The sequence below is a fragment of the Hyaena hyaena genome, unplaced genomic scaffold, assembly GCF_003009895.1.
Source record: "Hyaena hyaena isolate Hyena2069 unplaced genomic scaffold, ASM300989v1 scaffold_337, whole genome shotgun sequence".
Classification (NCBI taxonomy): Eukaryota; Metazoa; Chordata; class Mammalia; order Carnivora; family Hyaenidae; genus Hyaena; species Hyaena hyaena.
In genome coordinates this window covers 1362060-1389804 of record NW_024080966.1, presented here as the reverse complement: position 1 = coordinate 1389804, position 27745 = coordinate 1362060, and the positions used below count along the sequence as shown (strand labels likewise).

At 46.5% G+C, this 27745-nt stretch overlaps 1 protein-coding gene across 3 annotated transcripts in view; it reads right to left on the bottom strand.

The window, feature by feature from the left end:
* The window catches only part of CACNA1E (calcium voltage-gated channel subunit alpha1 E), a 313512-nt gene that overhangs the window by 16039 nt on the left and 269728 nt on the right, over nt 1-27745 (bottom strand). For all 3 annotated transcript variants that reach the window (XM_039249319.1, XM_039249320.1, XM_039249321.1), the window contains 11 exons: nt 27355-27519; nt 26578-26688; nt 22876-22959; nt 21748-21873; nt 18185-18250; nt 13898-13989; nt 13144-13309; nt 8623-8750; nt 3421-3517; nt 1288-1393; nt 108-215 (listed from right to left, as the gene is read on the bottom strand). In XM_039249319.1, coding sequence (XP_039105250.1) covers nt 108-215; nt 1288-1393; nt 3421-3517; nt 8623-8750; nt 13144-13309; nt 13898-13989; nt 18185-18250; nt 21748-21873; nt 22876-22959; nt 26578-26688; nt 27355-27519 — 1249 coding nt within the window. The remainder of the gene's footprint in view (nt 1-107; nt 216-1287; nt 1394-3420; nt 3518-8622; nt 8751-13143; nt 13310-13897; nt 13990-18184; nt 18251-21747; nt 21874-22875; nt 22960-26577; nt 26689-27354; nt 27520-27745) is intronic.

Here is a 27745-nt window from a genome sequence, read left to right as displayed (position 1 = left end):
AGAGCAACCTTCCCTTATCTCCTTGATCACTCAGGGTTCCCCTAAAAGATGCGGCCTTGGTATGCTGAGCTCACAGTGACCACACTACCCAGGAGGAGACCCCACACCTTTGGGCATGGGCACAAGCAGATCTAGCATCTTCTGGGAGAGGTGAGGCCAGATGGCCAGGGTCTCCTTTTGCAGTTCTGAGTCTAGCTGCTGCCTGTCTGCACCACCTAGAATAAAATAAATTTCAATAAATAGAAAAGACATACAAATAACAAGTACTGAGGGAGTAGGTGGGGGTAGGAGCTGAATCAGCATGGCACCTCATATTCTCAGAGGGAATCTTGGCACTTAGTGGATCTTCTAATACCAGGTCTTTCTGCTGAGGAGGCAGAACACATTTTTGGCTCCCATTTTTAGTGACTCGGCTATCCATAAGATCTGAGGCCCCGCACCTGGGTGGCTCAGTCGGTTAAGCATCCGACTTCGGCTCAGGTCATGATCTCACAGTTCGTGGGTTCGAGCCCCGCGTCTGGCTCTGTGCTGACAGACTCTAGCTCAGAGTCTGGAGCCTGTTTCGGATTCTGTATCTCCCCCTCTCTCTGACCCTCCCCTGCTCACGCTATCTCTCTCAGAAATAAATAAAACATAAAAAAAAAATTAAAAAAGATCTGAGGCCCCAACACCAAGATCAGCTTCCTTATTGATTTGAAACACCTCCCAGGTGCTTAATCTATCAGAGGGAAAGAATGAAAAGAGCCACAAGGAGCCTCCCCTGCCTCATTATACATACATCAGTTCTTCCAGCGACTCTGACTCCATAGTCTGAATGACCTGATTTTAAGAAGGATCAGGCAAGAGCAGGAAGGCTGGACACCCATCTGGAAGTAGTAAGCCTTTTCTCTCAAAATCCCTGAACCAGAGATCAAGAAGAGCAAAGTACTGGCCTGATGGTACCTGCCACAAACCTTCCAGAGCATTAGAGATGCCACATAAGAAGAAAAGGCCAAAATTAAAACTCATTTGTTCAATAAGCAAATACTTCTAGAATGTCTACTATGTCCTAGACATGAAGATCACATACTGGTAGAGCTGAAAGGAGCCTTAGAGACGATCAAACCAGTCATTTTTTTCCAGGAAGAAATGGCAGACGTTACAGTTACTGGGTCAGAGGTGAAACCAGGGCCCTGAGAGTTGATTTCCAGATCACAACATTGTCAGATGGATGCAAGTTCAAACATCTCTGTCCTGTGCCACCTGGGGTGAGTTATCCCAGAATCCCATTTTCCCCCTCTGGCTTACCTTTGGCGATTTTAATGTCCAGGGCTGTCCTTATCAGAGCCATGAGTGTGGAGGTGAAGTGGACGGTCATGTCCTCTGCAACTGGCATATTCATCAGGACCAACCTCTGTGTGAAAGAGAGAAAAGAAAGAGCAGGAGGAAAAAAAATAACGAAAGAAACCTTGGTGAGAAGAGAAGAGAAAGGTGGAGGTCAAATGCAGAGACAAAAAAGAAGGGCAAGGATTCCCCATCCCCGGTCCCACCTCCTCTCCCTGCTTCTCACTTATGGCTCATTTGCTGCTGTTTAGTTTTTCTCCCCCCTAGAAAATGTTGCCAAATTCCAAAGGAAGGGGGACTAATCATTCTTTAGGACTCCTCCGTGGTCCTAAGAATGTCTTTAATAGAAATGGAAAGTGATTTCTAAAAGAAGTGGCTCAGAGAAAGGAGTCAGCTCTGGGAGGTGGCTCCATTCCCTGATGCAAGGCTGCTCTCTCTTTCCCCCTGTCCCATGGATACCCCCAAAAGTCACATGGAAAGATAGTGATGGGGGAGATTTTGCTTTGCTTATCTGTTGAAATATGCATCCTGATGCCCCCCTTTTTGAGTCTTCAAAACGTGAAATTTGCCAGCACATGATTAAACATGCATAAGTCCAACTTATCCCGAGGATGAGGTGGAGCAGGATGGAAAAGGAGGGGAGTGCAAACCGAGTACAGGGGAAGAAGGCTGGGGACAGCAGAGGAGAGAGAATGCGAGAAGGGTGACCAAGGCAGGAGCAGAGTGGGCAGGCCTTGTTCCCCTCCCCCAAAGGAAGGGATCAAACTGAAATGGCCAAATCCACTTTCCAGAGAGTATACTGCTTTTGGAATCCTTTAACTTTTCCTCTAGTCCCCACACCCCTTCACCCACCAAGCTTCATCCCAGACATTCAGAAAACTCAATGCCACATTCTACCACCTGGTACTTTTGGATGTGGCCATCATGAGCAAAAAGGATGCCAGCCCAGAAGCTGCACATGAAGAGCCATGTACTGGGTCCTCAAGGGCCCTGTTCCAGGGAGATGCTCTCTGGAGCTGTGCAACTTGGAGGCAGCAGCAGCAGCAGGTCCTCTGGCAGAACCACCAGCCCCGCAGGGAGGGACGTGTCTCTTCCCAAGGCAGGATCGCTAATGCTCCATTGGAACCTCTGGCCTAATGTGATTCCACAGACATGGTGTCTTAGAGTGTAAAGTCAGTTTCTTGTTTGGATCTGAGTTCCATCTCTCTCCCACTTCCTTAAGCTTCTAGAGAAGTGACCACATTGCTGTGGTATTATTCCTAGATGAAAGAGCTCCAGAGTTCTGGGTCAGTCTAAACACCACACAGTCACTATTAATGGGTGGAGAAAAAGAAATCAGGCCCCAAAGCTCTGAGTACCCTAATGGCAGGTGACTCCCAATGTATGCTGCTGCTCTAAGCAGGCCATGGAGAATCTATGCGGAACTCCAGGGCCAGCCCCCAAATCTGTCAGGCCAATAATGCAAATCTAATGCTGAATGCAACTTGTGCTCATTGTCACCTTTTCCCTTGTATTGACAAGAGAACCGGGCAGCTGGGCTGGTGGGGGGAGGGGCCTGGATCCTTCATCATGCACCCTAGAAGTCATGTTCTTTTGTCCTGATAGCTGGAAGGAACCATGCCACAGTTCCTTCCTATGTCAAAGAAGAAGAAATTGGGTAAGGGTTTGCCTCTCTCCTAAAAATTTCTTGAACCATGTTTAGACAAATTTCTGCATTATTTCCTTAGCTTATCTAATTGAAAAAAATTTTTTATAGGCTCTGATAGCAGTTTTGCTGTAGGCTTCCTTCTTGCCCATATACGCTATCCTGCAGGCCACCACTCTGCCTCCTCTGAGCAAACACACTACTTAACACCTCCTTTCCAGTAATCTGCTCACGAGAAGCCACACGCTTGGAGGCACGCAGAACACAAAAAAGCCCCACGGTGAAGAGTCTCGCCAACCATTCCGCGTATTGTTTCGGGACTCCATACTTCCAGGAACCTTCCTTGCCCTTTGACCTCATCATTTCTTTCCCCCTTCTTCCCTCCTCCACCTCCCCAGCCCGCCTTCCCTCCTGTTGGTCTCTAGCCCAGAACAAAGGAAGGGGTGGTCTACCTTATATGCCACTTTGGAGGGACATCTCTTGCCGAGGCCTAGCGGTGGTGACATGAGAGTCAGCATTTCATACATCTCAGTGTAATGGATGCGGCCACTGCTCATGGAGGGGTGGTAAGTGGGGATGGGGTGGGGGTGGGGGGGCAGGGAAAGGAAGTGGGGAGAAGGATGCAGACCAGGAGGAAGGGAGAACAGGCATTCCCAGAGAGCCAAACGAAACAAAATAATACAGAAAACAGGAGAAGAGGAACAAAACAAAATGGACAAACAGAAAAAGAATAGGAAACCTGTTAATCAAGGCAAATCGTACATGTGACTCCATCCTGGTGCGGATTTATATCACGCCCCACACAGACCCGGGAACGTTGATGGCAACCCTTTGGTCCCTGGGACTCTGCTGTGGAGTCATGGGGACTCGTTTTCTCCTCGTGCACATTCATTACCTACTTCGCTCTTCACTCTCTCCACCCCCCATACAACACAAGCCTGTTTTCAATTCCCAGGGCTGTGTGCGAGCGGTATAAAACGGATAGACGGTGCTCCAGCCGCGGGTTAGGATCTCTGGCCCCAGCTGGGACGGGGCCCCGACCTGTGTGGCAGGCCCGTCTCCTCCTCTGAACCCACAGGCGGAACATCGTGTATCCCCGTCTGTGGTGTGTGTGCAGCGGGAGGCGGCAACTTGCACTGGAAGTGGTGCACTGCTAGTCGGAGCCGGCTGTTGCTTCCACCTGGCTCTGCGGGGAGGAGTGCTCTTTACTCCCGGCATGCCCCGGGGCGATGGCATGCTGGGGACAGAAGAGACCAAACCAGGAGGAGGAGGAGGAGCATCTCGCATGCCATGCTGCCCTCCCGGCTCTCCCCACATGCGGCCGCAGGTGTCACCGGGGTGGAGTTTAAAGAGTCTCAGCAGAGGCAGCTGTTTGGCCTCCCGAGTACAGGAATCACTGTGTCACCACCCCAAGTCAGCTCCTTCCCATTGCCCCGGCTGGCATCGTCCTGGGCCTACGTCTTCTGCCAGCTGCCAGAGCAGGCTGTGCCCGGAGAGCCCACCCCTCTCTCCTGCAGCACCGGGAGAGGCTTCCTGAGCTAGCAGGCGTGGCCGTGGGTGGCGGCGTGGCCAAGCCGCTCCTGTTCCAGTTCCTGGGTCTGGCACAGTTGAAGAAGGGGTCCTACGTGCCTCTGAACAATGTCCTTGGTCTCACAAACAAGCAGTGATGCGGCAGTTATGACAGACCCCCTCGGCCCCCTCAATGATATAGAGAGACCCCTAAGGCAAGAAATCCGGTCAGGAGCCTCCGCTATCTACAGAGACCTTCGCAGACCCCCTGAGCGACTGCGTTCTTCCACACACCACCAAGCCTACCCTCTCTTGCCACTCTCACCTCCTGCCCTGACTCGGTATGGTTTCTCACCTCCTTTCTGTCCTCGAGCTTTTAAAATCCCTTCCGGCCAAACTATCCAGGGACCGGAGGGTGGGCAGAGGTACGGACAACTAGAACCACATTTTGCTACATTAGTTGTGGGAGGAGGATGCTAATTTTTGCCAAAAGGAGGTTCTCTGTTCTCCAGTGAAGGGAAACCAGTGAAGACATCTGCATTCTCTGGAGGAAGGAGAGGTCCTTCTGGTGAAATCTACAGATTAAGATGGAGTAGGGAGAGAGACAGTGTGAGTGAGTGAGTGAGTGAGTGTGTGTGTGTACACACATGACTGAGTGTGTGCATGTGTAGAAAAGTGAGAGAGGTCAAATTGGCTTTCCATATTGAGGCCTTTTTTTCTGCCTTCCCCCCAGAATGTGCCCTTCTTCCTTATGTAACAGCTGCTGGTTCTGGAAGGGGTCGGACCTCTTTAAACTCAAAGGAAAGCAACATGAAGGTTCCCTCATGTGGCGCAGTGGTGGTGGAGCGGAACGGAGAGGCGGGTTCGAAGTTGCACCCCACCGCCGGTCATGGCTGGGGACTGGGAGGCAAACCTTGCAAGCCACCCTGTAGGGGCAGTTCTCTCCCAGGCCCAGAGGCGGCGAGATCACCCGCACTAATTTGTACATATCCTTATACGGGATCCTGCCGCTGTAAAGGAAGCACAGGTGGGTTAATAAGACACTCAGAGAAGGGTGGGAAAGACATGCCAGTTTAGCCATGATGTTGAGGGCTGGACGAGGAAGAGCAGCTTTTTCCCTCGGGCCTGGTAAAACCGGACCAGGAGAGACTGAGAGCAGTGAGCCTCAGAGAACCATCACCTTGCTGAACACCCCCTCTTTCTAAGGTAATCAGAACCTGTCCAGTGCCCAGAGGGGCTGCCGAATGACCAAGGGAACCCCGGGACACCTGTCTGGCCCACACTTGGCCCGATGCAGAAAAATGGACCCTTGGCTCGGGCCAGGTCTCGAAGAACACAGCCTGAGAGTTCACACAAACGCCTCTGACAGCTGTCAAGAGCAGATGTCAGGCCGCCGTGAAGAGGACTGCCCAACTTTTTGCTTTTCACAGACATCGATTACACTCCGTTACTCTGACCTGCTTGTCAGGGGCAGTGGGAAGTCAGCATCTTTCCGCAGACTGCGAGAGACAAATTTCCCATTAGGCTAATTAGCAAGGAGCTCAGCTGGCACCAGGGAATTTGCAAAGGGCTTTGCTTCCCTCGGTGGCAGATTGAGTTCAGCTTGAGCAAGCTCTGCGTCCCTCTGTGGGAGTTCACCTGGATCTGTGCTGGGAGAGTGGCCTGGGAGGGAGCCGTGGACACCACCCCGCCCCCCTCCGGCTCTGCTCCCACCAGCCAGTCCGTAGGCAGCCTGGTCAGACCCAGCCAGAACTCCAGGAACAATGTGACCTGTCTCGCCAACCTCCTTTCACAGGGGCCTGCTTAGAGTCCTGGCTTTCCATGAGAAGGACAGAATCAACAACTGGTTCATTTTCAGCAGCTACAGCATCTGCTCTGTCAGAGACCAGAACAAGGAAGCAACATCCCAGTACGGACCGTGGTCTCCACTGGAAATGATGCACACACGTGTCCACCTCTGAGCCTCCAGTCCTTGTCAGCAGCCACATGAGGCTCTGCCCCAGCTTTACTCTTTCCAGCCTTTTCTTGACTTTGGTGTTAATTCCTCCTCTTTTTCTAGATAGCAGCTCATCGGTACTTTAAGTCTCTTGATTCTTGAGAGGAAGTTCATTTAACCATTTGTTCTTTGTTTCTTACTGAGATTGGGATGTGGGTGGGTTGGTACTGCCTATAAGCTGGTGTTCCCTGCATCCTGTATCAGTCTTCTTTTTGAAGACATTGGCTCACGTTATCCCTGTTAGCTCTTCCCCCTGCATCTCAAAAAGAAGGCCAATGAAACTCTAACCAGAATGTGATGCTGTGAATTTCAAAGCAGAAGAGATTCTCCATTCTATTTTTGCTCTCTCACAGCTCCTGTATCTGAGTCTCATGACTTTTTTTTTAGTCCTCATGGAATCATTTCTTCCCAGCAGCTGGAATGAGTGGGGAGGAGCACATTTAATGCACATGGTATTTGGGTCCCAAGATAATAGGGAAGCACAGGAAGCTGGGGTTTCAGAGATCTAAGGACACCTGAGTGAGGCCAGGTGAGCAATGAACTTTTCTGCTAGCAGTTCTCTTAGGTGAGTGAAGACATCCCTTCTCAGGTTCCCAATCTCATGGCCATCCATGCTTTACAAATCAATTTTCCATAATTTCCGGTTGCTTTCCTGTGTAGTTATTGTCAGTTATAACAACAGTTACGTACATGATTTCATATAATCCATGCTACCACCCTTCAAAGCAGGCAGGTATCATTATCACCATTTAGAGATGACGAAGCTTAGAGTAGTTAAATGACTTGTCCAAGGCCACAGGGCTGATTTGATGCAAGCCCTGCCTACATTCCCTCAAACACACCACCCATGGCTTTCTAAGCAGCCCATCTACCAGGAAGCAGATCCAGAGAGTAAAACCATTGCTCAGCCATTGTAATAGGAATGGATTTAGAGAACTCTGGACCCTAAGTCATGAATAATTACTGAGGGGAAAAGGAATTCTGATTCACTCTTCCCGCTTGACCCAAGTTCAACAGCCTCACAGGAGGACAGATTTTAGAAAGAGTCTCAGATTCTGAAGGGGTCCCAGGTGGAAGCAACATGGGCCATTCCTGTGAAGGACAGTATTTCTGGTAGTGTTTTCAGAGAGGGACCACAATGGGTAGATCGGTGAGCTAAGATCCTAGAACTAAAATGACGTGGGACAGAAAAGTTCCTGTGAAGTAAACTCTTACAGAACAGTCACCCTGTCCTCAACCATGAGGGGCCAAAATGCCACTTCTGTCCTCTAAAGCAGGGATCAGCAAACTTATTCTGTAAAGGGTCAGGTAATGCTTTTTATTTTGAGGGTCACACTGTCTTTGTCACAACTATACAATGCTTCCCTATAGTGTGAAAGCTGCCGCAGACGATACAGAAATGAGTGGATGTGGCTGTGTTCTAATAAAGCTTTACGTACAAAAACAGGCAGTGGACCATGTTTAGCCCTGAAGCTGAAGTCTGCCAACCCCTGCTCTGAAGCCCAGAAGGCACATCCTTTGAGAAATATTGGACAGAGAAAGAAATCGGGGGGAGGTTATTCACGCAAATTCCTGCCATTTAATTCAATTCTGTGCAGTACAAATCCTCAAGTGTTTAGGCGGTCAGTTGGAAGAACGACTTGCTCATTTTTTTTTACATAATTTCAGTCATCTCAAACTGTCTTTCAAAAAGGATGAGAGAGAGAAAATGCTAATGTCACTTACTGTGATGGCCAGATGTTCCTCTGGCCCAAAAAACCTGTCAACCCACCCCTCTCCGCGCTCCAGTGACTCAAAGGAGTGCACCAGGCATTGGAAGGGGAAAACAAAAAAAGATTACTGGAAGCCCCTTTGGTGACTGAAACCAAACACTCTGAGGTGCAGACTGATGGGATTGGCAAAGAAAAGGAAAGCCTGTCCCAGAAGGAATGAGAGGGAAAAGGAAGATAAAGAAGCTATGTTTTTGATGACTGGCTGGATACCAGAGCCAATCTGAGGGCCTGGGCTCTTCAACAGGCCAAACTGAGAGGAACCTCCTCTCCTTCTGTAACAGGCAGGCGTTTAGGTGGCTCTGGTTTCGACCCCTTTCTGGGGAACTCCAGAGGCCCTTGATATGGGCCCCACTGGGATGGCCCAGAGGCCTACGCACCATGCGGCTCTGTCATATTCTGCCCAGACGCGTACAAACTCATCCAAGTGGTGAGGCCCTAGGATGGACGAGTCCCGAGTCAGGTACTCAAAGTTGTCCATGATGACGGCCACGAACAGGTTGAGCATCTGGAGGGCATGGGGGAGAAGAAGAGTTAGGTAGGGCAAACCTAACACAGTAAGACCGGCTTCAAGGAAAATAAAGAGTTCGAAAGTGGGTGAGGCCAAAGTTCCTAACTAAAGCCCTGCTGATCCTGCTGACTGCAACATGCTTTCATTATAATTTCCACACATTCCATTGTGTGAGCATTATTATTTCACTCTTCAATGGCACTTTATATTTGGAAAGAACCCCACAAAAAGTCCCTTTATTGTCTGTCCAATTAATTTGTATTGCAGCAGAGGGAGCAGCAACAGCAACAACATTCTCAAAGTCAAGGTCTGACACGGACCCTCCCTTCTAGCCTCCCCAACCCCCAGCCCTGCTCCACAAAAGAAGCCAACAAAAGAAATGGTAAGATGTCTTAGAGCTGACTGTGTGGCTTACTGTGTGAGGACCTGGAAGCCGCTCATGGCCTAAAGTGGCTTCCAAGACCCTGTTGTCTTACTTATTTGCATAACATTTGCACAGCATTTATTATGCACCTGCTGAGCTGCAGAGACCCAGGTGCTAAGGATGAGAAATAAGAAAGTTTTGTCCAGAGTACATTCCTATGCCTAGCACATTGCCAGAAACAAAGCAGGCTTTCACCTATTCCTTGAATATTGTTTTTTAATTTTTAAAAAATGTTTTATTTATTTCTGAGAGAGAGACAGCGTGAGCAGGGGAGGGTCAGAGAGATAGGGAGCAGCAGAATCTGAAACTGGCTCCAGGCTCTGAGCTAGCTGTCAGCACAGAGCCTGACGTGGGGCTCGAACCCAGGAACTGCGAGATCATGACCTGAGCCGAGGTAGGACACTTAACCGACTGAGACACCCAGGCACCTCTGTTCCTTGAATATTGTTAAAGACTTAGTATTTAGCAGGGACTGTGATGTATGAGGACCATACAAAAGCTATAAAGGTTTTTAAGAGCCGTTTAAGAAGTATACACAGGTTACAATGGGATCAGAAAGGAGTATGAATGTGAATTTCATATAATTTCCAGTTCACGAAATATTATCCATCTTTTGATTTTTTTCCTTAACCATTTAAGAATGTAAAAACCACTAGCTTGTGGGCCTTACAAAACGAGGCGGCAAACCGGATTTGGCCCATTGGCTCTAGTTTCCCCATTTCCGGTCTAGGTTTTACGGTAGGCAACAGAATCCACTAGAGGGGTTTAAACTAGGAGAAGACCTAGATATATCTATTTTATCCAGAAGGAACCCTTGGCAGCAGGGAGATGTGTGGGGAGAGTTTTGTGGTGCTCCTGAATAAGCCAGTAGCAGGACAGTAGTGTAGACAAAATTGCAGGACATGGCACTGACAGAACTAGACCACACTGAATAGCACTGTTTTGTTGCTTCTTGGCTGCCTAGAATTCATTTACTGTACACCTGGTCTCTTGAGGTCTCCCTCCCCCCACCCGCCTATTCGCAGTTAATATGGTTCAATGGGGTACCACCTATGACCCAGGTCTCAGTCAGTCACTGAATCCCATTTTCCTGGGCCACAGTGATTGGTGATCCAATCAAGGCCAATAAAATGGCATAGAACCTTCTGGGCAACAGACTTGTTCTTCCCTGTGAGTCGAGAATGTGTGAGGACTGGAGTCTAGAGCTGCCGCTACAGACACCTTGGAGCCCCAGGCTGGACCCCCAGAGAGAAAAGAGCTCACATGGAGGAGCCTAGAGGAAGAGATCCATGAATAAAGAGACCTAGTCCCGGTGATGTCACCTGAGGGCCAGATCAGGCCTGCTTATGCCTCTCATGCCCCAAGACTCTTCATTTACATATGCCTATAAAATCCCTTTTTGCTTAGGCCAGATGGTAGTTAGGCATTCTTCCATTCGCGAGTGAGAGAGTCCTGCCTGAGAGAGAGAGAACTGGCTGAGGGGGCGAGAGAATTGCATCTCTGTTGATTCCCAGGTGAAGTGGCCAGGTGGGTGGAGGTGCCAGATATGCAGACAGCAGAGAAGATAAAGACAAAGTCTGGAGACAGGATGTGGTTGGAGTCTTCTCCGCAAGAGAGAGAGACTGCTGGCTGCTTCCTAACAACCGGTCTCATTCCTGCCTGCCTTCCTTCATTTTCCTCTGTCCCGCTGCTTAGAATGTAAGTGGATGTCTAGCGGTCTAGCCTCTGCAGGTGAGGTCCGGGGTGCCAACCACTCTGTGGAATGACTGTAACTAGTCTGTACTGCCTTCCTCCAGTCTTCACTGGTGTGTGAGGAAAATGAACATCTCTTTTGGTTAAGCTGCTATTATTCGGGGAGTTCCTTCTCATGAAAGCTGAACCTAATCCTAGTATGGGCTGGGCCTTTCTTTCTGTCGCTAAGCCACAGTGAATATATATATTCAATCACTACCTGGGTTCTAAAGCGGTTTCCAAATATCCACACATTTATTTTATACTCCTTTCAAGGTACTTAGTATTAATGTTAATAAAACAGTATTATCATTGCTTTATATTTGTATAGTCTTTTATAGTGTGGTGTGCTCACTCACACCTATTCTTTGTTTTAATGCTTCTCTCACCTTGTGAGGCAGGCTTAATTATCATCAGCCCTTCGAGGACACAGTGCTTTCCTAGACACACATGTATTCTTGCCTCCAAGCACACAGCCTGGCACATCATAGCGAATCAGTAAGTCTAGAGTGGTTGGTTTGAGTTAAGAAGCTGTGTGACTTGCCCAAGGTCACAAAGTCAGTCTCTTGTGGAGCTGAGATTTGAAAGCAGATCATCTCATACTGAATATAGCCTCTTTAAAAATAACATTAATGTGAATTATGCAGCACCCTCCATCTCAAAATTCTAAGTACCTTTATAGTCTCTAATTAATTTTCTAGTTATATCTTGGTTTCTTTTAAATATTTATTATTAAACACTTACACCATGTAGGATAAAGCTGAGATGTCCACATGCCCTTCTACCTGCTCCACATCACCCCTACAGCAGCCCCATCAACAAGCACTGGGAACCCCGTATGCCTTTCTCCCTTGAACGCTGGTTGACAGAGCGACTGTAACCCACTCACGGATTCTCCCCAGTGCCTCTAAGACACTGCTTTGTGTTCTTTTTTTCATTGAAAACCTTTCACACCCACAAGAGGAAATACCCGCTCACCATGCAAATACCTTTATTTTCAAGTCATTTTTCCTGCCATTTACAGAAGCTACAAAAGGGACAGTGTTCTGACCGCTCTAGAACAGCAACAAAGCCAAGACCACAAGGCAGACTCCCCAAGTCTCTAGTTGACTCACTCCCTGCTATGTTAACCTGCCGACCACCCTCCAGAGTCTGCCTGCAAGCCACTTTTCCACACCAGAGAGCTGGACATGTGGCGAATCCCCTCATGATCACTTTAGGGAAGTAGAAATGCCTGGACACGAGGTAAGTCACTCCTGCATGGCTGTGAAACTAACCGTCTTTCTAACGTCTTTCTAAGGTATGGCCTTAGTTTTAGGCTTGTACAGCCAGTGAGGCCAAGCTGAGGGATGTCAGCATGGCCAGAAGCATCAGACTGACCCTTTAATTGATCTGGCAGTACCCTGTCCATGACAGTGCAGGGTAGGGATGTCTGGATGCTGGAGTGCCGATTCATGCTTTCTCCCAAAGGTTATTACGGAGGCATCTAGGGCTTCTCACCATTTTCAAAGTGGGTATGCTCCACATATATCACTTAATATTTACTAAAGCCCAAAGCAATCATGTCCTTTCATGTCTCTAAGCCGGCCAACTGTCATTAAACATAATGACAGAAGAGAGACCACATCTATTACACTGTATATTGTCATCGCTCTGCGCTTATTAATGCTATCACTTTATATTTCTAAGATACCATTTCTCTTTTGAAAGTCTCCAAGAGATAAGATATTCTTAGTCCTCCCTGTAAGATAAAATACCTGAAGTATAGAGAAGAGAGGTTTACTCTGAGTCACAACAGGTTCGACATGAAGCTCAATATTCCCTAAACTCCACTCCACTTGTTTCTTCTCACGGCAATCCTTCCCTAGAAGCAGCAAGAACTGTCCAGGGTCAGCCATGGAGAGTCACCCACCCAGGAGTCTGCTACGCATCCTGGCCTTTAAGAGCTCCTTGGAAGGGGACCTGGGTGGCTCAGTTGGTTGAGCATCCAACTCTTGATCTCGGCTCAAGTTACGATCTCACAGTTCATCAGTTTAAGCCTGCATCGGGCTCTGTACTTGACAGTGCGGAGTCTACTTGGGATTCTCTCTTTCTCCTCTCTCTCTGCTCCTCCCCTGCTCCCTCTCTTTCTCTCTCTTTCAAAATAAATAAACTTAAAAAAGAGTTCCTTGGAGGATGGAGCAGGATATGGTGGTGTGGGCCACATCTCAAGACAAAAGCACAGGGTTTCCTCACCAAGAAGGAGCAGAAGAAGATGAAAGAGACGAAGTAAACATAGGCCAGGTCAGTGCCACAGCGCTCATTCTCGTTCTGCCCTGATGGTGCGGTGGTGTCGGGCTCACAGCCTTTCTCCCCAAGGCACGACAGCATTATCTCCTGCCAGGCCTCACCTGTGGCACTCCTGAGCCCAAAAGAGAGTTTGGTTAGTAGGATCAGTCCTGCGCATCTCATCCTCTCCTTGGCCCTCTTTCCCAACTTACCCACCACTTTCTCTTCTCAGCAGGTTCCTTTGGTGACCAGTTAGCCTCCCTCCAGTACTTTCTATCCAGAGGAGAGAGCCAAGGAGGTCTCTCGTGGGCTCTGTCACCTCACCCACTGCTTCTCTGTCTTTTCAGGAGTCTCTGCTGATAGTGGTAGAGATAGTGAGGGGACTCTCTAGGACCCCACATAAACCTGGCCATCCAGGGTTTTGGCCCTTAAATGGAATTTGGTCCATAGGAAACTGTCCTCACCTTCCCTACTCAGAGTCCTGGTGCACGTGTTCGGAACTTGCAATTTACAAATTAACCTCTGAGTCAAAGATGTCGAGGAAACTTTGTCTTGTCATCAGAAGAGTTTTTCAGAGGCACTGTACCTCTCCACCCCTACCTCTACTCTACTGTACAGTCTAATGGGACCAGAACAAGGAGACAAACAGGAGGAAAAGGCAGAAGAACTCTGTCTCCCTTGACAAGGGAGCTGCAACTATAAGGGTTACGCATCCAGGTACCTGAAGAGTAACATGAGGGACCCAAAGAAACTCCGGAAGTTGTTGTGCCGGTTGATGTGACTCTCCTCATCTAATTTTATGTTTCCAAATACCTTAGAAAGAAAAACAACAAAAAACAAAGAGCATTACTGAACTGTGTGACATGGCCTGCACATGTCAGATGCACCTCATCTAACAGGGTTGGCAAATCCATATGCATGGCCTTTCCCAATGGCCTAAGCCTGAGGCAGACAACTCAAACCCAGACAGGCTGATGGATCCCATGCTCCTGGCTGGATATGAACAAGTAAGTATATTCTTCTGCAGCAGAGAGGACCAAAGACCATAGAAGGCAAGATCTTTCTGAAGTCACTCTGCCTGTACGTAGTTCCTCCCACACGTAATTTGGTCTTTTTATTTCCATGGTACCTGTCACCATGGTACTCAGGCAATACATCAGACATACCCCATAAGAGAAGTGCAGGGAAGGAGCTACCCCTCTCTTCCTGTCTCAGGTAGTGATGACGGGAATATGTATATCTGCAGAAGATGTGATTGACAGCTTGGGCAGATGCTGCCCTGGAATTTGCAAGCAGAGGGGTAACTCTATCTTCCTTGGATATGTGCGCATTCGGAGAGTCAAATTTCAGAAAGTCAATACATCTATAATCTAGAGTCTGTGAGAATGAATGCACACAAAGCAAAGTCCAGGCCAATAGGATGAAGAAAGTAAGGACAACTGGATACTCAGAAAAGGAGAAACAAAATGAATTGGGGCAGATCTGGCTATCGAATGAGTTTACTAATCTGCTTTTGGTCACTGAGCTCAGAAGGTGGTCACCCTGCAAATTCACATGAAAGAAAAAAAGAAGGGAAAGCTCAGAGATCTTTATCCACGGACAGTGAATAATGTTGAATGCTGAGACCCTACGTCTCTTCAGATGAGAAGGATACCCTTCCACCTGCCCTTTCCTCCCAACCATATTTCAGGTATCAGGACCTACTCTCACAAGTCAACGTCGGTACAACCGAAGGCTTACAGGTCACTTTTCCAGCCATTTGAGACAATCTCCGGCCTATATTTAACATACTTCAGTTTATCTAACATATGCTAAATGGAACACATTTTTCCCCTGAACAGTTTTTAGAATGTGCAATTGAGGAACAATCTCTGCCCCCAGCTATTTTACTCAAGTAACTCCCACTGACACCTGCTTTGGAAATTTGTTCTCAACACTGTTTTTCAAAACCCAAATACTACTTGTCTCTCAGGGAGAACGGAAGTGGCAAGGTAGGCAGCACAGGGGAAGAAAGGAAGGAGGAAGATAAAGAGGGTGGAGGACCCACAAACAGACAAATAGTAGCACTGAAAAAAATCCCCAACAACCACATTTAGTTCCAGGCACCCCAGGAAGAAACTGTCATACATCCTTACCTGTGTTCACATTACCTTCTCTCCTTTTCACCCCCTTGATCCAACATCTGCAATTTATCACATCACCATCCACACAACTTACAGTGTTACGTCCTACCATGACAGTCCTGAAGCCACCATTAATGGTCCTCATTATGATTTTCTCAAATACCTTATCCAGCTATCAACCAGCTGGAGGGCACGCTGTGATTTTGCATGAGGTATGTGTGTAACAGTCAAAGAAATTGAAGCTGTTTTGAATCTATGATAGTTTTCAAGCCAAAACTGTATCAATACATATTTATCATGAAGGCAATTTTTAAAATCCCACTTTTTTTTTTTTTTTTTTTAGCTTTTCACTTAGTTCTTGTCCCAGACAAAAATCTCTTACACCAAAAGAGTATGAAAGAGAAAGAAGGAACACTGAGACCCACTGGAAAACTTAACAGAGGTACAGGCTTAAATCTACTTTCACTTGGAATCACAGAACTTTAGAACACAAAAGGACCTGTAAAGACATCTATCCAACTCCTCTATTGTACTGGTGAGGGTGTTAAGGCCCAGAGAGGTTCAGTGACTTGACCGAGTTTGTACAGCAGGTCAGTGGAGGAGCTGAGGCTGAAAGCCTCACCTCCTAATGATCTGTGGCCCCTGGACTGTTTCCCACACCCAGCAAGTGACTCCCTCCTTCCCTCTTCAGGTTTCTCTGCAACGTTCTCTTCTTCCAAGATGCCCGTGAAAGTTCAGAATAATAGTTCTTCTCATAGATTCATCCTGCTCCTATTGATTTTACCGATACTGGTCTCCTGCCTTTGTGCCTTTCTCTTTGGATGGCTCCCTCTGCTTCGTTATGACTATACCAGCTACAGTTTCTCTAGCCACAAGCTATGTGTCTGCATTGTGCATGGTGTGGGGTTTCTATCATGGACCAGGAGAAGGATGGCTCTCTAAAGGCAAGTCACAGTGGGAAAGCCATTTGTGTCCCCGTGTAATGGAAATGGTGCTCTTATTTTTTGGAAAGAAGTCTAAGGGCAATAAAATATTAGACATTGCAGTTATTGTAAATATCACAGTTTCATGACTGAACAGCTCCCGCCTCCCACTAATGGGTCAAAGAAATACTTGTATTTGCTTGTTGGTGGGAGGAGAGAGAACATGTAGTACACTGAGAATATGGGTTGTAGAGCAGACAGAGCTGAGTTTAAATCTCAGCTCTCCCACTTACTGAGGCCTTGAGCATGTTATAAGTTACTTAACCATGTTAAGCGTCAATGGAGAAATGAAACCCACCCATAAACATTTTCGCCTCACTTTTGAATACATTAGTCATGTGCCGTGTGTGTGCCTGCAGACAGGGAAGAAGAATGGGGTGAGAGCAGACATTGAGGACAGCGTTTGGCACACTCAGGAATTCAAGTAATGGTAAACAGCATTATGATCATTGTGAGCCAAAACGCTAATAGTTTAGTACTAGAGATGGTGTTACTCTAGTTTATTTTGATTGAAGATGAAAAGGAGGTAAGAGTTATTTTAAGCATGGGCAAAAATGTAAGTTTCGTTTGGCTGTTCAAGAACATTGAATTCTGGAATCAAATATTTGAGAGTCAGGAGGGACTTCATAGGCATCATCAAGCTAATTGTAAATTTCAGTAGGGATTCTGCTTACAGCACAGCCCTGACACCATCATGGCATTTCTACCGAAATATCTTCATTAAAGGAGAACTCCCTACTTCTCAATCAAGTTTCACACTTTTTGACACTTGACATTCTATCGTACTCTGGGAGAACAAAACTCTCTCCAGTAACGCAGTTAGGAGATGAACAAAATTAAGGAGTGCATGCAAGAGAGAGGAACATAAAGGAGAGACATTTCAGAGACGCTGTGGCAAAAGGCTGCTGACACAGCAAGCAGGGGAGGTGTGTGCAGTGGCTCCAGATGGTGGGCACTATGGAGAAGGCAGCTGGCAGTCCAAAGGCAGACAGACTGCCTGACTGCAGGAGACTGCCACTTGGCTGAATTTCCACGCTAGGGTTTAGTCTCAACATCCTCAAGTCAGAAAGTTAGCCTCTCTGAAATAAGCAGACAGACAGTCCAGTGTATCCAGCTGGATAGGTTGGTGGGATGTGTCGCTGAATGTTTACAGTAGGAGTCCACCTGCCACAAATGACAGTCACTTGAGAAAGAGCTTATGGCATCTCCCGCCCAGTGGGTACCTGCATAAATATCTAGGGTGGGAGCCTGATCCACTTCTCAACTCTGCACCTGGGAAGGATGTGGTAACCCAAGAGAGCTATCCAGGAAGCTGCATAGCCTTTCAAGAGGAATCAGCAGGCACATGGCCCTTGGGTGTCCCTAGGATTAGGCAGGCTGCTAGGATCCCTTTGAGTTGTTCCCAGTGGTGGGTCTTAGGGCATAAATCTCAGCCATTCAAGACTTAACTCAGATATATTCTGTGTTGCTGTATACAAGGGAACAACCATCTGACCCTCTTTCAGGTCTGGCTCAAATACAGGAGATGCTGAGAAATGGATCATCATGGGCCTTACCCCCTCCTTGGTCTCACAGGGAACTTCTCTGGCTGAGAACAATAGGGTCACCTTTGCTTTAGTCCTGCTGTTGTGTCCACAGAAGTCCCGCTACTTGTAAGTTGGCACCATGATCTGATAACCTCAGAGGAAACCCGTGTACCAGACCACTCCAAATCCCCTGGCAACCTGAGTGGGGGACCGTGCATATGTAAAATTCCCAAGGTGACACTGCAAGAAGATCTTGGGAGCATGCCTTGGGCAACAAGGGGCTCAAAGTGGCCTCCATCTTGGATGCTCAGGCTGGTGAGCCAGTGACAATCTGGGCAAGAACTGTCCCCAACCAGGTCCCAATATATAAGCTCACCTGCATCCCAATGATGGCATAGATGAAGAAAAGCATGGCAATCAAAAGGCAGACATAGGGAAGGGCCTGGAAAGAAAGCAGAGACAGGGCCATGAATTCAAAGAGAAGCAGCTCACAGGCTTCACCCACAGTTACAGGCAGCACTAGAATTCTTGCCCTGAAGCTGATTTAAATGCAGGGCTGGGACTCTGTTCCCTGGGGCTATTCTGATTCGGAGTACCATACTTTTGTAGATGTCCATGTCCTCTGACAAATATGCAAGCTAGTGTCTATCGAGAGACTTGTCATTCCCCTTCCTCAAGAATATTCATTCACCCAGAAGTGTGGCCCAGATCTCCAAGGAGATCTGGGGAAACTTCCAGGAATGAATCCCACTTTGCATGCAGAATATTAATAACCCAGGCAGTTGTGATGCAAATTTTTAAAAAATTTTTTTTAATGTTTTTTTTTAATTTATTTCTAGGAGAGAGAGACAGCATAAGCAGGGGAGGGTCAGAGAGAGAGGGAGTCACAGACTGAAACAGGCTCCAGGCTCTGGGCTGGCAGTCAGCACAAAGCCCGACGCGGGGCTCGAACTCACGAACCACGAGATCATGACCTAAGCGAAAGTCGGACGCTTAACCGACTAAGCCACCCAGGCGCCCCAGTTGTGATGCAAATTAATAGAAAGCACCTAGCTTTGGCCCCCAAATACCTGTTACCCCTTTCCACTCCCTCACTCAATGCCAAGCCCATAACAGAGAATCTGGAAGCAAAGAAACTGGCTAAGGCTCTCAGTTGTTCATCAGTTCCTAGAAGACCCCTTCATCTTCTGATAAAACATCTTTTCCCAAAGTTTAAGCCTCCTGACACTTCACTCTGTATCATGCAAAATTCCAAAAAGCCTCAAAAGTGTTAGCCACTGCAAAACCCCACCATGAAGCCATGCAGCACAAAATTCCATTATCATGCAAGCTAACTGCCACTGTGTGATGATAACATTTCAACTATAGGGGTGAAGGGGGCAAATGAAAGGAATGTGAGGTAGGTAACTGCCTACCTACAGAGAAGTGGCTGGGGGAGCATGTAGGGCAGTTTGGTTTGGGGGCCAGGGAGGGCTCTATGATTTGGGGGTGATCTCTGTGCTGACACGGAAGTCTCTCTCCTTTACCATTCAGGAAGCTTCCTGGAGGACCGTGCAGCTAGGAGTCTCCACTCTATCCTGAGCGTGTGCAGTGCGAATCCCAGGAGACCTGTTGAAGGCTTTCAGACTGCAGGGGCAGGGCAGTACTTATCAAGAGAGCTAACTAAATGAAGAGCCTTCGGAGACTTTTAGAATAGACTTTAGAATAAAAGGTAAAATTAAAATGCAACCAAGTTGTGAAGAGAATCCCGCTCTAGTGAGGTGCTGACTCCCAGGATCTGTGAAGAGAAATGGCTGCCTTTCAAAGGGCCATGTGAAGACTCCTCTGGTGAAAGGAGGGGACAGAAAGGCAGGTTTCTACCCCTTGACCTGCTGCTACCTTCTCTCACCTTCTGCTTACTTTCTGCCCTTACTCTACCTTCTACACTCCGCAGTCTCCAGTCCCTAGCTCACTTCTCCCTATCCCCCCAGCTTTTGGGAGAAGAGCAAAGATTCATTCTGATCTCCTTTCTTATCATGTTACGAATTCTAACTCAAAATAAGGATAAAGAGGGAAGAACGAAGTAGGAGTCAGTGGTTGGAGAACTGGGCTATGCTCACGGCTGGGGAGGGGCGCGGCTTGGGTAGGCCATGGTCTCCCCGGCAGTTTATATTGTGTGGCTCCTTGCTGTGTGTTTGCAGAGGCAGCTTTGTTAGGCTGACTTCCAGGGAACAATTCTATACTGTGTCCTGGGACTGCTCCTAAAAGGAAACACCTATCCATCACAGTGTCACCTGGAGGCTGATTCACCTTGTCATCACTGTTCTATAATCACTGCAATAAGACAACCATTTGGTCATCGGTTTTTGACATGCTTTTCTTTGCCCTCAACAGTATGCAGTTTTACAGAGAACTGGCAAGCGTGATAATATGACAGACTGACACATATTTCTTGAGAGACTCACTAACTGTAACTTGTTCGAAAGGTCTCTAACAAAAAGGTTTTAAGAGTGTCTTGTGTATCAGATTCTAAATCTAAATTCACCTGAGACTCAGTAATTTCTTGCTAAGGTTTCAGATTTCTCCTCTGTTGTGCGGCCTTGGAAAAATTCTTTCCATTGAGGTGAGGCCTCTGTGGGAGTTATGGCACCAAACAACTACTCTGGATATGATAAAAATGTCAAGGATGCTTGTAGGGGCCTGAACATCCTTACAACTGTTTTCATATATCAAACACACAGGATCTCAATGGAGAATAAGTCAATAATGATGGTGTAGGGTACACACTTTCCAAAGGATGAGGAAACCACTGAATTCGCTGGCTTACTCTCTTTGGTTCAATTAAAATACATAAACAATTAAAACAAAGGAGGTAATTTAGTAAATTCATGATTTCTCATCTTTGAATCAACTTCATCAAATTTATTTTTAAAGCACATTCATTGAAAAGCTTTTTTTTTTTTTTTTTTAATAGAGAGAGAGGGAGCGAGCATACATGAGTGGGGAGGAGCAGAGGAAGAGGGAGAGAAAGAATCTTAAGCAGGCTTCATGGCCAGCATGGAGCCTGTCTCAGGATTCAACATGCGGCTTAATCTCATGACCATAAAATCATGACTGAGCCAAAATCAAGAGATGGACACGTAACCAGCTGAGCCACCCAGGTAGCCCCAAAAGCTTTTTTTAATAAGAGGAAATAGTAGGCATTTGAGCAGCACTTAGACTCCCAAAGTCTTAAAAACAAACTATGATATCTGCTACTGTCTGCAGACATTTAAATATGTTTGGAAAACTTCTTTAACAGGAAGTTTCTGTCATTAAAGTGGGTTTCAGGTATCTTTTAAACTTCATTTATTACACCCCCTTGAGACCATTATTATTCCCTCTGTACACCCTCTGGAGACCATTTAAAGAAGCTCACTGCATTAACCTTGCCCAAGCATCCTATCTGACAGTAAGACACAGAGGTGGCCATTAGCATGCTACCATTCGGTGGTTCAGGAAACACACCGATGAAGGCACGGATGGGACTGTATGAGTCATCTTGCAATCAAACACAACTCAAGGAGTCCTTTGAAATACTGTTAATGTGACATAAAACCACTGGCAAGTCCCTGAAAATGCAGAAGATGCTCAACTACAGGTGTCTGGCTCTCTACATGGACATGATTGCTTGGGGGCATTTTGGGATACCTGGGGAGGAAACATACGTCATAAAACAGGCCTCAGTGAACAAAGAAGGGAAATGAGTTATAATGTGGAGGTGTTTTTCTAGAATGAGACTCTCTCCAGTGGAACACAAGCTGCCTGCTGCCTGGCTGAGCTGCATTATAACTAAGCACTGCTGTATTTATCTAATGCTTCTGACACTCATTCCTAGAAGTGAAGGGACCAGTGTAATGACACTGTGTGGCCCGGCTGTGCTGTATGATAAGAAAGAGAGGACGATCTGGTGCCGCTTACCTTAAAGGACTGTACAAAGGTCCAAAGTAAAATACGGATGGTATAGCCCTGACGTAGAAGCTTGATGAGACGGGCAGCTCGGAACAGCTTCAGAAAGCTCATATTGAAGCCACTGGTGTTCACCAGCTGGTGGACCAAAAGGAAGCATATAATTAGTGACATTATAGTCATTTAGCAAAAACTAAGCACTAGCATTTGCATATGTATCCCTCATTCAGATCACAGAATTGGACACAGACTCTTGTCTTGTTTTCAACCCCATCTTCAAGTGATGGGCCAGTGAGGACCATCTCTCTAAGCCTTCCCAGGCCCGCCCTCTAGTCCCAGGTAGAAGGGTATGCATAGGACCCAAGAAGAGTGCCTTGTGTAGATCAGACAAAACTAGCCTCCTTCATCTTCTAAGTGGCCCTAGTGGTCCTCACTGCACTTAGATGCCCAAGAACAGACCTAATAACCCCTCCAGGACATATGAGGGCCATGTCAACATTCAAACAGTTATGATGAGCCCTCCAAGTCTTCTTTAGGATAAATAATTCCGGTCTAACAACTATGATGGCAAGGATAGTATGCCTCTCTTGTGCCTCCTGAAGAACCCAACAGGACACTGTACATGAGCCCTCTCCTGGTACGCTCTATTGCACTCACCCCATCAGGTAGCTGCTATGTGAGTCATGCAAATGAAACAAAACCTTCCATGAGATCCAGTGTCCCTCCAACGTTTGCATTTTCTGGCTGATGCTTGGGGAGTGAGGAAACGAACTCCTAACACTGAGAGGGCTACACATTTGGCTGGATGAGTTAAAAATGGGCTATGTGCACAGAGGATTTTTTTATGCTATTCCAGGGCCAAGCTTAAAGACAAGAATGTCTGGGAGCACCTGGGTGGCTCAGTCGGTTAAGTGTCCGACTTCAGCTCAGGTCATGATCTCACGGTTTGTGGCTTCGAGCCCCACGTCAGGCTCTATGCTGACAGGTAGCTCAGAGCCTGGAGCCTGTTTCAGATTCTGTGTCTCCCTCTCTCTCTGACCCTTCCCTGCTCATGCTCTCTCTCTCTCAATCTCTCTCCCTCAGAAATAAATAAAACATAATTAAAAAAAAAAAAAAGACAAGGATGTCTAAGCCACTCACCTTGCTGTCTGTCAGAATGATTTCTGTGATACTGCCAATCACGGTGATAAAGTCAAAGATATTCCAGGTGTCTCGAAAATAGTTCTGCCATGTGAATTTGGACATAGGAGCATCAGAAAAAGGAGGAAAAGAAAAAGAAATGGCAAAGAGATATCTTTCATTACATAAGTTTGTAACTTGGAATTAACACTTGTCAATTCATGTACAAGGTCATTCTAACTTTGGTTTAGCTTCCTATGTCAAACCAGAAATGCTATTTCTCTTTTACTGATTTGGGAATTTCTCATTTGGGAAGCAGTCTCATCACTACTTGAAGACCTTGTTTATGAAGATGTCAATAAAAAGTTACATAAAAATATGTAAGAAAAAGATTTGTGGCCAAGAACATCATAAAGGAAAGATCATTGTTACCCATAAGGCAATAAAATTATTTACAATATTACTCTAAGGCTTTCTACAACTTTTAAATCTTCTATATTATATCATGTGACCCTATAAACATACAGTTCTAAATTTCAACTATTAATGAAAGTCACAGAGATGTTCTAAGTGATTAAAGGTCAAAGATGTGCCAAAAATCTCCTCCTAACTCCATGGGGCAATAGGACAAGTAGACTTCATCTTTCCCCTCTTTCTCTGCTTTGTTACAGCTTTTGAGTGATAAAATGAGTGCGCTGAAGGAAATGGACGAGACATAAAGGACCTGGAAAATGCACCAACCATGTAACACTCTGCTTAACAGTGTACAACCATCTCCAGTGCTCCGGTGAACACAGTCCTTGGACAATATTCCTTAAAAGAAGAATACTTGGGTTTCCAAAGTCACTGGCTTGTCCTTGGGCAGCACCTCCCATAAGAGACTCTCAGAGCATATCTAAAGTTAACCCCCTCTACCCTCACAATGAGCATTAGTGAATTTTATGACATGTGCCAGATATGGGGTAGTCCTTTGGCATTCTTACAGTTCATTTGTTTCTCCCATAGATCCTACAGGTACGTCATGATAGATACCCTATGTTCATAAAATACTCATTGGCAGGAGTGGCAAGAAGAATCAGCAGAGATATGCAGTAGTGAGAGCAAAGGAGTGTGGTAAGAGCAAAAGCTACCTTTATGAGCACCTACTCAGAACTAGAGCCTTAAAGATCTTGGGTATATTGCCTAACTGGGTAAACACAGCAAAGTGTCTAAGGCTATAAGGCAGCTATTGTGATCCTCATTTTGAAAGACAAAACTAAGGCTTAGAGAGGTGCATCTGCTGGGCATGTGGAGAAACAGGATACACAGCCTCACAAACTCACGCTCCGCGAAGAGTACCTACTTCCTCAGGAGTGGAACTAAGTTGAGTCTCTGAGTTCATCATTTCTCTGGGCTCTACTATTCCCAACCTGGAGTGAGCTTCTGAGTTCTTAGATAGGCCCTCATCTAATAGAGAGAACATGAATCTAGGTCTTACAGGACAGAAGCTCCGGATTCCAGTTCAAGGAGTTTTAGTATAGTGTAGACTAGTGGATTACTGTGGCCAGAGCATGGGCTTTCAACTCAGATTAGACCATGACCTGAAAGCTGGCTCTGCCTTTTAGTAACCTGGGGCAAAGTTCTGGATTTTCTTGAGCCCTAACCCATCCATAAAAGAAACTGTAATGCCTATCTAAAAGAGCTGTTATAAAGCTAAAATGAATAATATATAAAGAGTTGGGTACTTAATATGGCAACCAATGTATGCTTGTTCTCTCTTTTTTCTTCTTCCTTTTTTATTCCCATCCCACTTTCCAATTCTACTGCCTTTTATTGTGTCATCTTCTTTTTAAATTTATTTATTTTTTATTTTGAGAGAGAGAGAGAGAGAGAGAGTGAGAGAGAGAGAGAGAGAGAGGAAGGGAGGGAGAGAGAGATTGAATGTGAGCAGAGGAGGGACAGAGCAAAGAGAAAGGGAGAGAGATCCCAAGCAGGCTCTGCACTGACAGAGCAGAGCCTAACATGGGGCTCAAACCCACGAACCATGAGATCATGACCTGAACCCAAATCAAGAGTCAGATGCTTACATGATTGAGCCACCCAGGTGCCCCTGTTGCATCATCTTTAAAAAAGCTATACCATTTTTCTGAACTTCAAATTCATTTAAATGAACAACATCAACAATGATAATGATGGCATCTGCCATGCGTATTGCAGAGTCATTAAGAGGGGATCTGACAAAATAGTATATATTAGGATATTCTGAGAAACCAGCATACTCTATCAGTGTAAAGACTTGTTTGGAACTAGTGGTACCTTTTAACGAGTGAAAATGCCTCTAGACCTTGAATTAAAGATGGAAGTGAGGGTGGGAAGGAGGCGGGCTTTGGGGGCTGAGTCTAGTTAAGCTTGTAAGTATGTATTCAGCATTCACTGTAATTAACACACGGTTGGGGACCTAAGTCACAGACAATGTCAATAGTACATGCAAGTAATCAAGATGCATAGAAAAACTTTCCCTGTCGTGGCACCAGCTTCTCCCTCACTCTGCTCACCCTGCTCAGGGCTAGACTGTATTATAAAGGCATCTTTGTTGGTGACAATTTCTTTTTACTTTTTTATTTCCTCAAGTCTCAAAATACTCAAAGGGGAGTCAGGCAAACAACAATAGAGCCACCTGCAATGGGTTCTCTTCAACTCCCCTCCCCAAACCATCAAGTTAATGACTTTTCAAAGACCCATCAGGATGCCAACAGCAACCCCTACAATCGACACTCAGAATTATCAGGCCCAGCCCAGAGTCCCTGCTAAAACTGCTACCAGACAAACCCTTTTTCAGATAATAAGCAAAGTTTCTTTTCTTGCAGGGAAAGCCACATGAACACATAATTTGAAATGGTAGCTCACACACTAAATAAGTGTGAAACAGCTGTCAAGTGGGTTTATCTGCATCCCACTGATCTCACTGTAAACGCTGAAACAAGAAGGGGGGGTGGCAGAGAGAATGATTTTGTTTATTGGACACTGAAGCAAAGGGCTAGGTTTGCTTAACACTGTTGAGAGCAGATGCAAGAATGTGCCAAACGATTATAATTAATAGTTGAGGAAAAGTAAAAGACTCATACAAGAAACACTCACCACAACCCCCCTCAAACCTAATTCCAGTATACCTGCCTATCAACCTGTCTCTCCCCTCCCCGCCCCCAACACACTTTAAAGGTCATTAGCCTTTGGAAACTTAAGCAATAAACATTTATTTTTATAGGCAGAACTTACACTTCATGCAACTAATGGGAGGAAGACAATTAGGTAAAATCTAGTATCGGCTATGTTTGAGGCTAAGAGGGACAGGTATTTTCCCATTTGAATTATAAAATCTTATACGTTCTACCAATAAATAAACACTCAAGGCTTACGAGTCCAATCTCTGTTTTGTTCCTATCAATAAATAAATTGCGGTTCTAGCAAGACCCAACGATTGTCACCCTCGACCACTGACGGAACCTGACAGGCCCAGAGCTGATGGCTAGATGAGCTTGGAGCTGGGGGCCCTCTGCCCTTTCTCCTCACACCCCCACACATCCTCTTGTCTCTACGGCAGTTTACTGAGCAGGCCCACAATTAGGTCAGGTGTGTGAACCATTTCTGGAATAGCGGTAACCACTCCCCTCCCGACAAAGGCTGGGAAGGCATCCAAAAGGAAGGGAAGACAAGTGTGACGCTGGGATAAATGCCATGACCTACCAGGAAGCCAAAAGCGATGATCTTGAGGACACATTCCAGGGAAAACACCATGGTGAAGGCAATATTCAGGTACTTCAGGGCCAGCTCATAGGTACAGGGAGCAGAGTAGTACTGCCAAGAAGAGAAAAGAGGAGAAAAAGAATCAAACCCTTAAGGTGAGGGGGGTAGTCTTTGTCACCGAGGCTGGCCATCTCTCATCCCTGCCCTTGGGGGACACTCTGGCGTGTGGTGTCGGAGGAGAGGTGGACATCGAATGCCGGAGAGGAGGATGGCAGATCCCATGTGGAAGGATGAAATAAAACAGAGGGAGGCACAGACCATGCCCGGCTGTGGCTACTTATGAGCAAAAATAGCCAGTCTTCCTAGAGATGAAGGTAGGCAGGTCAGAAACATTTTCTGGAGTTAATTACTTTGTCATTTATTATTATGTAAGCTCAAACCTCTTCCAACACTCCTCTAGAATCCCATGATCATCTAGATCACACATTTCAGCTCTTGTCTGAATCTGACTCCCATCGGCACCTCTGGTCCTGGGAGCTACTGTCCTACTATGCTATGATATGTCTCACTGCATTTTGCCCCAAAGACCCAGAAGCTGGGCTGTTGACTGGGGCAAGGTCAAAAAGATATTCCACAGTGGAGAAGGTGGTAAGGAGGCAACAGACTTGAATGCTGGAGTGTCTGCCCAGTGTCTCGAGTGCACATGCAACTGGTCTGTGAGGGAACGGGCCCCAAGGCTCAGTCTGCCGAAAGCCTCCCAAGCCGCCACCTCCTCACCTTCATCATCAGCACGACGGTGTTCAAGGCGATCATGGCCATAATGGTGTACTCAAAGGATGGCGACACCACGAAGTGCCAGACGCGGTACTGGAAGGTGTGCCTGTTCTGCGGCATGTAGCGGGTGAGAGGTTTGGCGCTGATGGCAAAGTCGATGCACGCCCTCTGAAGGAAAGTCACAGCTATTAGCTCAAGCTCAAGTTCCCTAAACTTTGCACATTGGTGGGCTCTCTGTTAGGTGGCTAGGAAAACAGGACAGTGTATGAAAACAAAGGCAGGGCTAGACAAGCAAAAGGAAAATTGGCAACAGGGATTATGTGGACAAAAGAAAGGTGCGTGGTCACTTTTAAATGAATACACAGCACTGGGATGTCACATGGGATATGGACTT